At 37.6% G+C, this 12402-nt stretch overlaps 1 protein-coding gene across 1 annotated transcript; it reads left to right on the top strand.

Moving 5' to 3' along the window:
• Positions 1-287: 287 nt before the first annotated feature.
• LOC148766970 (diacylglycerol O-acyltransferase 1-2-like) lies at positions 288-7001 on the top strand. Its single transcript, XM_088825884.1, has 5 exons — positions 288-417; positions 5283-5419; positions 6139-6220; positions 6348-6368; positions 6921-7001. Exons 1-5 carry the CDS (start codon positions 397-399, stop codon positions 6999-7001), a joined length of 342 nt encoding a protein of 113 aa, XP_088682010.1. The 5' UTR covers positions 288-396.
• The last annotated feature ends 5401 nt before the right edge of the window (positions 7002-12402 follow it).

Raw genomic sequence — 12402 nt, 5'->3', positions numbered from 1 at the left:
GAGGTTATTTGGGAAACATATTCTCTTTGATCAAGTACAGTACGTTTATGATTTTTGTCCCTTGGAAATGCTCATATTTTTTTAGTGTGTATGTTATAATATTGCATACTAATGAACATGATGGTGAAGATGCCATTTGGAACTGTAGTGTGTACTGTTTAATTGCCAAGTGCTTGTACTCTGACGCAGTTGCACTTCATTAACCTGTTGTCAAAGTTCTTCATTATGTAAAATGGTGTTAGTATTGCACTGTATTCTTTAAGAATTTGATTTGAAGTCTTTATATCTTGACAAAGTAAATTTGGTTGTTTGCAGCCAAGCTATCCGCGTACAGCGTGCATTCGAAAGGGCTGGGTTTTTCGACAACTCATTAAACTAGTAATATTTTCAGGGTTCATGGGATTTATTGTAGAGCAGGTGATGTCTCATTTCTTCTATTGAAGAATATTCTGTATATATACACCATAAATAGACTTGTATATCTTTCCTCGTTTAGTTATGATAGATTAGGTTGTTTATACGATCATGCTTGATTCTCTCCTTGATCTCTCCTTGATTAGTTTCTTCTCATCTATATAAACCTTGTATTATGTAATACATCGATATAATAAAACAGTTAAATATTCTTCATATGAAGCTGTCTTAAATTTCTTCATGGTACCAGAGCAGTAAAATCCTGCGATTTTTTTTTTTTAATTTCTTGTTTCTTTCTCTCATGTCTGGAGAAGAAATAATTGATACAAAAAAAAATGTCAAAAGTGGTTGCTACCACCTCATTCAATCCCGGTGTTGATAATGATGTCATCAGCACTTCTCAAAAATTGACCACTACGCTGCTAAACGAATTCAATTTTCTACCATGGTCGAGAGCTATAACTATTGCTCTTGGTGGTAGATCACGATTGGGATTTATCAATGGCAAAGAAAAAGCACCAGATCCAAAGTCACCAGAATATGACATTTGGCTGCAAAAGGATCAAATGGTTATGTCCTTAATTCTTAACTCAATGGAGCGTCATCTTGCTGAAATTTTTAGTTATTCGGAGTCCTCCTTCGACCTATGGGAAGCTGTTCGTGAGATGTATGGAAATCAAAACAACTCTGCCCGGATTTTTCAGATTCAACAAGATATTGCTAATACTCATCAAGATGGAAAGCCGTTCATCAGTTTATACGGCACCGTAAAAGGCTTGTGGAACGAGTTAGATCTTTACCGACCCTTAACAACTGATCCGGTCGTCTTGAGGAAATGGATAGAAGAAGATCAGGTTTTCCAACTATTAGCCAGCCTTGGCCCGGAATATGAGGATCTAAGGTGCCATGTTTTAATGAATGCAGAACTTCCATCCCTAAAAGGTGTTTGTGCAACAATTCAACGTGAAGAAATTCGTCGAAAAGTTATGACCCGCGATACTACTCGCAATACGCCCAATGTTCGTGCATATGTTGCTCATCCATCATCTGAAAAGAGGCCGTACAAAGGCAAACGTCCAGATTTGAAATGTGAATATTGCAATGCTATTGGACATTCTATGGATCGTTGTTGGAGTCTTCATCCAGACATGAAGCCAAAATTTCCAAAAGATAAAATGGGAGGAGAAAAGAAGAGGGTCAACCATCATAAGGCACACGTAACTGCACATACTGGTGAATCAGTTTCTTCTCATCTTTCCTTGTTAAATAATTTTGCTAGTTTTTTGCAAGAAATGCATGGTCAGGGAGGCAACCAAAACGGGGCAGACATACAAACTCACAATGATCCGAGTGCACTTCTTAGTAAATTTGCAGAAAACAGTCAAGGTATTCCGATTGCCCTTATAACTGCATTAGAAATTAGTAATTCACATGATTTATGGGTTATCGATTCTGGTGCCACAGATCACATGTCAAACAAATTAACCAATATTCGTAATTTTATTCCTTTATCTACGCCATCTTTTGTTTCTGTAGCAAATGGTAAAGGTGCACCTGTTAAGGGTAAGGGCAAAATCAATCTTGTATCAGATGCAATAGACTCTGATGTTCTATATGTCCCTTCGTTTCCATTTCAACTGCTATCTGTTAAGCAATTGACATCGTCTCTTAATTGTTCGGTCTTATTTACTCCTTACAAGGTAATATTTCAGGACCTTACCACCAAGAAGACGATTGGTGAAGGGTTCCAACTGCAAGGACTTTATTATTTTCCTGGTCCTCCATCTCCAAAGAGTTGTCAAGCTATTGTATCTCCAATCAATAAATACATGCTTTGGCATCGTCGTCTAGGTCATCCGTCAGAGTCAACTTTTTCCAAAATAAATCCAAATCTGCCTAAAGATACTACAGAATGTGAAACTTGTTTTTACTCCAAGTCTGCTAGGCTTCCTTTCAATTTATCTTTTTCAAAGACGAGTAAAGCTTTTGAACTTGTTCACTCAGATGTATGGGGGCCTTCTTCTTTTTCGATAGATGGTTTCAAATATTTTGTAACCTTTATTGATGATTTTTCTAGGGTTACATGGATATATTTATTGAAATCAAAGGGTGAAGTTTTTGGCTGTTTCAAAGATTTTCACATGTTGGTTATTTCTCAATTTTCAGCTCATTTAAAAATTCTTCGATCTGACAATGGCGCAGAATATATATCTCATAACATGAAAAATTATCTAATTTCAAATGGAATTATTCACCAGACGAGTTGTGTTAACACACCTCAACAAAACGGGGTTGCCGAGCGTAAAAATCGAGATTTGCTAGAAAAGACTCGGGCTATAATGTTTCAAATGAATGTTCCAAAGTATTTTTGGTCTTATGCAATTCTTACTGCCACTTATCTTATCAATCGACTTCCGAGTCGAGTGTTGGATTTTCAATCTCCTCATGAAGTATTGCAGGGAAAAAAGCCGGATTTGTCTCATTTAAGAATTTTTGGGTGCACCTGTTTTGTGCATCTACCAGCAACTCATCGTGACAAGCTTGATCCTCGGGCAGTTAAATGCTTATTCTTGGGCTATTCACAAACAAAGAAGGGATACAAATGTTACGATACAATCACAAAAAGGCTGTATATAAATAGAGATGTTCGATTTATCGAAACCAAACCATTCTTTACAACTTCTAATGAGGGAGAACGATTAACAGAATTATTTCCGTTACCAAGTATTGAGCCACGTTTTGAGCAGCCTACCAGTATACATATCGAACAAGATGCTCCTTGCCAAGTCTCTGTTGAGCAGCCTTCATCTGGTATTTCTCAAGCAGCTCCGGATAATTCAAACGAACAAGAATTGCAAGATACTTCTGACCAGGCTCCAGCTCATCGACGTAATCCACCTCGAGAACGTCAACCTCCAAGAAAGTTGCAAGATTATGTGGTACACTCGGTCAGGTATCCCGTTACTGATTTTCTAACTTATCACAGAATATCGTCTTCGCACAGAGCGTTTCTTACAGCAATCTCGAATGTTCGAGAACCAAGCAACTTTCAAGAAGCACATTCTCAAGATGTGTGGAATCGGGCTATGGAAGAGGAATTAACATCTCTTGCTGAAAACAATACATGGAGTATAGTACCTCTTCCTAAAGGCAAGCATGCAGTTGGTAGTCGATGGGTTTTCAAAACAAAGTTCAACTCTGATGGTACTATTGATCGACACAAGGCACGGTTAGTGGCTCAAGGCTATACTCAAAAATTTGGCGTCGACTATAAAGAGACTTTTGCACCGGTTGCCAAGATGACATCAGTTAGAGTTCTCTTATCGGTTGCTGTTAACAATGGGTGGCTTTTATCTCAAATGGACGTAAAAAATGCCTTCTTACATGGTGATCTTGAAGAAGAAGTATTTATGAAGTTACCCCCAGGCCATCCTCAGAGTTGTAATCCGGGGTTAGTGTGCAAACTTCACAAATCCATCTACGGCTTGAAACAAAGTCCTCGTGCGTGGCACGCGAAATTAAGCTCTGCCCTTGAAGAATTCGGTTTTTCATGTAGTTCAGCCGACTCATCTCTCTATGTTCGTATTGGGAACGGTGAAAAACTCATGGTGCTGATTTATGTGGATGATCTCATTATCACCGGAACTAGTGCCGATTCAATTTCGCGATTAAAGAAGAACCTTCAGCATAAATTTCCTATTAAAGATCTTGGTCCCTTGAAATATTTTCTTGGTATTGAAATGGCGACTTCTAGCAAAGGTCTCTTCCTTAATCAACGTAAGTACACTATGGACTTGCTTCAAGATGCGGGTATGTTATCTACAAAACCTGCATCAACTCCTTTAGATAGTAAATTGAAACTTGGTTCTATGGAAAAAACTTTTGATTCTCCTAGATATTATCAACAGCTCGTAGGCAAGCTTATCTATTTAACTATCACTCGGCCCGATATTTCTTTCGCCGTAAGCCTGGTTAGTCAACATATGCATGCCCCGACCGTTTATCACTTAAGTATGGTGAAACGGATTTTGCGATATTTGAAGGGAACGATTGGCCGTGGAATAATAATGACTAAGAACGATCATACTCGCATTATGGGTTATACAGACTCAGATTGGGCTGGAAACACACTTGATCGTCGATCCACTACTGGGTATTATATGTTTGTTGGTGGTAATTTAGTCTCTTGGAAAAGCAAAAAACAACATGTAGTAGCTCGTTCGAGTGCGGAAGCTGAATATCGTGCAATGGCAACAGCAGCTTGTGAGCTTGTGTGGCTTAAAAGCCTTCTTACTGATCTTGGTTACTCGTTACCCATTCCTATGACGCTTTTTTGTGACAACCAGGCTGCTATGCATATAGCGGCTAACCCGGTCTTCCATGAAAGAACGAAGCATATTGAAGTGGATTGCCACTACATTCGTAAGCAAGTTCAGTCTAAGGTTATACAGACACATTATGTACGAACGGGTGACCAACTTGCATATATGTTCACCAAAGTTATGCCATCTTCTCAATTTCATCGACTCTTGGCCAAGCCTGGATCCATCAATCTTTTAGATCCCGCTTGAGGGGGAGTATTGAAGAATATTCTGTATATATACACCATAAATAGACTTGTATATCTTTCCTTGTTTAGTTATGATAGATTAGGTTGTTTATACGATCATGCTTGATTCTCTCCTTGATCTCTCCTTGATTAGTTTCTTCTCATCTATATAAACCTTGTATTATGTAATACATCGATATAATAAAACAGTTAAATATTCTTCATATGAAGCTGTCTTAAATTTCTTCATCTTCCTCATTGTCATGGTTTTCCTTGCTCTAATGTGAACTAGGCTTTTATAGTTTGCTCTATTATGCAGTATATTAACCCAATCGTGCAAAATTCGCAACATCCATTGAAAGGAGACTTTCTATATGCAATTGAGAGGGTCTTGAAGCTTTCAGTTCCAAATCTATATGTGTGGCTCTGCATGTTTTACTGTTTTTTCCACCTCTGGTATTTTCTCTATTTCTCAAGTTTATGGAATATTATTGGCATGTCTCTCGTTATTTTTGCTTTGTGTTCACGTCCAGAAGCATTATGGCATGTATATAGCTCTGTATGTCCTCTCCTCTGAAATTTGTTCATTTAGGCATCCGTCGCTTGTTGGTATGCAATAAATGCATATCTGAAGAGTTGCTAGGTAGTTTGGTGATCTAGGAAAGAGTTCTGACATATATTGGATTTATATTTTTACTGCAGCACGCGAAATGCCAAATACATTCGATTGTAAATATGGAAAATACAATTACAAATGATATTTAAAATTCAATTTATCTGCACATTTAGCTGAATCTGCACCACCAGGTAATTTATATGAATTATAGAAGTTTTCCAAGGATAACTGGGTGAATAAATTGATTTTCATCTCAGATTGAGTTTCATGCACACATTTTTTTGGTTATGTCCAACAATATCAAAAGAACTAATGCAGAAGCCTGAAACTCACATTCCTGATTGCCTATGGATTAAAGAAACAATCCTGATTGCCTTAGGGCAGAGCTTATTCTTGCCTTCTTAATATAGGTTTTTCTTGCATGATGCCAGTATAATTGACCAAAAAAAAACTTCAATTTTGGAGCATCTCTATGAAAAGGCAACTAGGTTTTCAACTTAATTTTTTCGTCCTTTTGATTGTCTCGCTGATTATACTTACATGCAGTTCTGTGATATAGGCTAAATATACTTGCTGAACTTCTATGCTTTGGCGATCGTGAGTTCTATAAGGACTGGTGGAATGCAAGAACAGTTGAGGAGGTAGAGTATTATCAACTGAGATTGTGACTGCGCTATTTTTTGTTATTAGAATGCGGTTTGTGGCTGACAAACTTTTTGTCTCCTTCGTATTGTATTTTGATGGGATAACTGTTGTTGCTGTCATCAGTATTGGAGAATGTGGAATATGGTAAGTTAAGCTATTCGGAGATTTATTCATTTGAATTTGTTCTAAAGAATTTGTCAAGGAACTAAATTCATCTCTAGAAGCTTTACACTTGATGTGTTAAAACAGATTCACTGTTGAAATTTGATACTATTGATTATTTTAATTTAGATCCCTACATGGACCTCAATGACTACCTTGAGAGTTGTGACGATAAAACAAGCCACGATATAAATGTTTGTATGTAAATTGGTTAGAGTATAAGGTACTTTAGAATGGAGAAAAGAATTCAATGATGAGGAAAAATTAAGCAGTAGGAGATAGTAGAAGTTGTAATTTATGTGCCAATTGCTGCAACTAGTTCTTAGAATGGCCGTGTACGTGTTTGCCGAGGAGAAAAGGAGTTGATAAAATTGCTTATAGTTCATATGTACAGGTTATGTGACGGTCAAGCTGTTCAAGGTTCCATGTAGAAAATAGATCAAACTTGGGTTTTGTTACCGTTTATAAGTTTTCTGTTTTTTCTGCGGTTGCTTTGTTTCACTATGCATTGATAGAAAACCTCGTTAATTGCAGCCCGTTCATAAATGGATGGTCCGGCATATATACTTTCCATGCTTGCGGAATGGGATATCAAAGGTATTTTTAAGCTGTTAATATACTTTGTGTCTCTGTATGAGTAGTTGCTGTTGGGGTTTTTAATATGCAGAAGTGTGGTGTTAAGAAAGAACACCAAGAATTGGTGTAGAGATTTTTATGATGTGAAGAACAATGGTATTACTTAAGAACAAGAGAGGTTTTTAGTGCTGGAAATTTTTAGTTTTTAGTTGTTGTTATTGCTTTCTTGCTTGCTTACAAATCTCATCTTGGGTACAATTTATAGGCTAGGAATGGATACAAAGAGACACTCCATTCCAAGTCCCAAGTTCTTAGGAAATGTAAAAGACTTAACAAATTACAAGAAACCTTCTTGACTTCTACAAGTCAAGTCTTCATCTTTGAATGATGTTCCAACTTCATTATTGAAAATATGAATTACGATTTTCAACACCCCCTCTTAATTCATAATTTTCAGCTTCTTCTTGAACTTTTCAAACTTCTCGATTGTCACAGCTTTGGTAAGAAAATCAGCAGCTTGATCATTGGTGTTAATGAATCTCATTGAGATTTCTTCTTCTTCAACAAGATCACGTATGAAGTGATGTCGAAGCTCGATATGCTTGGACCTTGCATGAAAGACTGGATTTTTAGTCATTGCAATTGTAGACATGTTATCACAAAAGATAGTCGTAGCATGCACTTGTTTTTCTTGCAAATCCGAAAGAATTCTCCTAAGCCACACGGCTTCACAAGCGGCATCCGCCGCGGCAATATACTCAGCTTCGCTTGAAGATAAAGCAACCGTCTTTTGCTTCTTTGAACTCCATGCAATCACCTTCGAACCAAGAGAGAAAACATAGCCCGAAGTGCTTTTTCGATCATCCAAACAACCTGCCCAATCACTATCCGTGAAACCGATCAAGGCATTATTTTCTTCCTTTTCGTACTTCAACCCTTGCTTCTTTGTTCCTTGAAGGTATCGAAGGATCCTCTTTGCCGCTGCAAAATGAAGCTTGCTTGGCTCACTCATGTACCGCGAAACATAGCTAACGGAGTGCACTATGTCGGGTCTTGTGTTTGTGAGATAGATAAGCGAACCAACAAGACTTCGATATATTTTTGAATCAATTTTTTCAGCGCCATCGTCTTGTCGCAACTTCTCATTCACCGCCAAAGGTGTTGCCACGGGTTTGCAATTTTCCATCTTGAACTTTTTTAACAAATCATCAACGTATTTTTCTTGAGAGATAAAAATCTCTCCCTCGGATTGTTTTACTTGAATTCCAAGAAAATATTTCATGAGTCCCAAATCGGACATCTCAAATTCTTGCATCATATTTTTCTTGAATTCCTTCACCATTTTCACGTTAGTACCAAGATAAATAAGATCATCAACGTAAAGACAAATGATCAAAAAATCTTGAGTACCTTCTTTTTTTACATAGAGAGAGGGCTCATTTGGACTTTTTTGAAATCCATTCTTGCAAAAAAAGCCATCGATTTTGCTATTCCAAGCTCGTGGTGCTTGTTTTAATCCGTAGAGAGCTTTCTTCAAACGATAGACTTTTTCCTCCTTTTCGGCAACTTCAAAGCCTTGAAGTTGATGAACATAGACTTCTTCTTTAAGCTCTCCATTAAGGAATGCGGATTTGACATCCAATTGATAGACATTCAGCACCAATTGAGCTCCGATTGCAAGAACACACCGGATTGTCTCCATTCGTGCTACCGGTGCAAAAGTCTCATTGAAGTCTATCCCGGGCTGCTGCGAATAGCCTTTTGCAACTAATCTCGCCTTGTGTTTTTGGATAGAACCGTCTTCATTGAGTTTGGTTTTGAACACCCACTTTAAGCCGATTACATCTTTGCCTTGTGGCAAATCCACAAGCTCCCAAGTTTTATTTTTTTTAATTGTTTCAATTTCGGCTTCCATGGCTTTTCTCCAAACTTCTTCTTTTGATGCCTCTTCAAAATTCTGAGGTTCACAACCAAAGAAAGCAATATCACATTGCTCATAAATATCTTTTAAAGATCGTACCTTTCTTGGAGGAGATTCGGAATCCGAACTCGAAGAACTTGAGGAACTTCTTTCAGGTGTTCTTTGAGGTGTTCCTTGAGGACTTGTTAATGGAGTTTCATTTCCATTTTGCTGCTGCCCTTCCGGTACAAAAGATGACTCCAAGGAATCATTTGACACCAAGTTTGGTGAAGAATTGTCCTCTTTATTCCATTTGGTCATTTCGTCAAAAATCACATCTCTTGACACGATGAGTTTTTTAGTTTCGGGGTTGTAAAGACGATAACCCTTTGACTCATCGCTGTAGCCAACAAGAATTAATTTTTCACCTTTTTCATCGTATTTGTCTCTATTTGGAGTTGAGATATGAGAGTAGGCAATGCAGCCAAAAACTCTCAAGTGATCCACCGTTGGCTTCTTTTCATGCCAAGCTTCGTACGGTGTTTTATCTAGAACCGCCTTTGTCGGGGACCGGTTGAGTATGTAGATAGCCGTGTGAACAGCTTCAGCCCAAAATTGTTTTTGCAAGTTTTTTTCTTGAAGCATACTCCTCGCCATCTCGACAATGGTTCTATTCTTCCTTTCGGCTACACCGTTTTGTTGTGGACTTCTACGAACGGTGAGTTGTCTTTGAATTCTGTTTTTCTTGCAATACTCCATGAATGGTGTGTAGAGAAACTCACCACCACGATCCGTCCGTAAAGACTTGATTTTTAATCCACTTTGATTTTCAACAAGAGCTTTGAATTGTAGAAAAATGGAAAAAGCTTCCGATTTTTCACTCAAAAAATATATCCACATCATTCTTGAAAAATCATCGACAAAAAGAATGAAGTACCTTTTGTTACCGAGAGATGGAGTCCTTGTAGGACCACAAATGTCCGAATGCACCAGCTCGAGTGGACATTTGGCTCTCCAAGAAGTTTTAGGAAAAGGTAGCCTATGCATTTTGCCAAAAATGCACCCTTCACAGAGCATTTCTTTCAATTGATGGAAGGCCAACAACCATAATCTTTTGCTTCAATAGTTGCAGCCCCTTGTTGTGCAAATGACCATATCTCAAATGCCACAAATGAGATTTATCAACACTTTCAGCTTTGAAGGCCATTTCCCTTTCCAACGACATAACTAAGGGAAATACCTTGTTTGATGTCATTTGGATTGTCATCACATGAGTTTTGGTTTTCTTATCAAATATGTTGCACTCGTTATCGTCAAAAAGTAACCGATAACCTTTTTGCATGAGTTGGCCGACGCTCAATAAATTTTGAGTGACGTTCGGAACGAAAAAAACATCTTTAATGAGCTTTTGGTTGCCTCCATTTTTGTTAACATCAATTGCGCCTTTTCCTCTTGCTTCAAGAATGCTTCCGTCTCCAAGTTTTATTTTTGAATAGTGATTAGTATCTATCTCCACAAAGATACTACGATCACCACACATGTGGTTGCTACATGCGCTATCGACATACCACACGTTCTCGAACTCTTTTTGCCCATTCATGCAAGAAAAGAGTTGGTCTTCTTCATGCTTGGAGAAGTTCGCTTCGTCTTTGTCGTCTTTATTTTTTCTTGGACATTTAGAATACGAGTGGTCCGTATCCTTGCAGCTCTTGCATCTGAAGAAACAATTTTTAGTTTCATGGTTCGATTTTTTACAGATACGACAACCCGAAAAATAATTTTCAGATTGTTGTTCTTTTCCTCCTTTAAAGAATTTTCCTTGTCGTTTTCCTTTGTTGTTGAAGCCGCCTATTCCACCTTGCCATCTTGAACTTTTCTTGTCCGAAATATGAAGTTTCGACTGAAAAGCTTGATCCACGGGCTGATTTGATGACCTATTCAGCCTTTCCTCATGAACTTGAAGAGAACTCATCAATTCATTAAAGGTATAGGTGGAAAGATTTTTAGATTCTTCTATGGCCGCAACAACATGATCGAACTTCGTCGGAAGACTTCTTAGAATTTTTTGAACAATTTTACGTTCTTCAATAACGTCACCAAGGCTTCGAATTTGGTTGACGATTTCAGCAACTTTGGAAAGAAAGGATTGCATTCCATCGCCTTCTTTCATTGCCATGTTATCGAAATCTCTCCAAAGAGATTGGAGTTTTAAAGAAGTGACTTTATCATCTCCTTTAAAACTTTGTTGTAGAATATCCCAAGCTTCTTTTGCCTTTTTTGCTCCAAATATTCTTGGAAAAATGGTTTTACTCACGCCTTGTTGAAGATATCTCAAGGCACTTGCGTCTCTCCGAGTATTCTCCTTGTAAAGTTTTTGTTGTGCTTCACTCCACGATTCACTCGTAGCTTCTTTTGGTGGCTCGGCGTACGTGTTCTCCACGATATCCCAAAGATCCAAAGAGATATACAAAGTTTGCATTTGACTACTCCAATAGTCGTAGTGTTCTCCGTCGAAGATGGGTACTTGGTTGGGGGTAAGTGCAAACATGGTGAAAATATATTTCGGTAATTGAAAGAGGTTTGGATCTTCGAATAAGAGTGGAGAGACCAGCCAAGAATGCTGGCTCTGATACCAAATTTGTTGGGGTTTTTAATATGCGGAAGTGTGGTGTTAAGAAAGAACACCAAGAATTGGTGTAGAGATTTTTATGATGTGAAGAACAATGGTATTACTTAAGAACAAGAGAGGTTTTTAGTGCTGGAAATTTTTAGTTTTTAGTTGTTATTATTGCTTTCTTGCTTGCTTACAAATCTCATCTTGGGTACAATTTATAGGCTAGGAATGGATACAAAGAGACACTCCATTCCAAGTCCCAAGTTCTTAGGAAATGTAAAAGACTTAACAAATTACAAGAAACCTTCTTGACTTCTACAAGTCAAGTCTTCATCTTTGAATGATGTTCCAACTTCATTATTGAAAATATGAATTACGATTTTCAACAGTTGCTTGCTGGATGGATTACTGGTCCTGGGCAGTCAATTTTTTGTATTAAATTAATTTTACACCATCCAAATTTAAAATACAAAACATTCAACAAAAGCAATGCACAAAATGTGATTCCTAGCAATAATTCGCTTCTAAGTCCCGTTGAATCGAAAGCTAAACAAACATCAAATCCTTATTGCATAAAACAAGCAATTTCATCATCAAACATTGATCATCTCTCATCATCATAAATCATAGATGCATTCGACTCAAGCAATTTTTTTTTTTTTTTTTTTTTTTTTTTTTTTTTTTTTTTATATTCCGGAAAAAACGAAAAAAGCAATAAAAACAAATAAAACCTAATGCATGCAAACTAAAACAAATAAGCACAAAAATAACATGTTTTTCACCCCCAAACTTAAAATTTTCGTTGCCCTCAACGAAATTAGCACAAAGTTTAAGGATAGAAAACACCTGATTTAGTCGGAGTCGATGTGATCGGGGTGCTCCTCCCTAGCTCTCTCATGCTCCTCATCATCCGAAAGCTCTCTCGC

This window comes from Erythranthe guttata, chromosome 11 (genome assembly GCF_056151865.1).
Source record: "Erythranthe guttata isolate IM_541 chromosome 11, IM_541, whole genome shotgun sequence".
Taxonomy (NCBI): Eukaryota; Viridiplantae; Streptophyta; class Magnoliopsida; order Lamiales; family Phrymaceae; genus Erythranthe; species Erythranthe guttata.
Note: the sequence above shows the minus strand (reverse complement) of the source record. Positions and strands in the feature narration are given on the sequence as shown.

Bases quoted from the DNA above. Each gene is read 5' to 3' on its own strand.
- LOC148766970 (XM_088825884.1), top strand. From the start codon at position 397: ATGGGATTTATTGTAGAGCAG. The intron at 5,420-6,138 runs GTATTTTCTCTA...TCTGTGATATAG, and splicing joins TACTGTTTTTTCCACCTCTG to GCTAAATATACTTGCTGAAC. The intron at 6,221-6,347 runs GTAGAGTATTAT...TGCTGTCATCAG, and splicing joins ATGCAAGAACAGTTGAGGAG to TATTGGAGAATGTGGAATAT.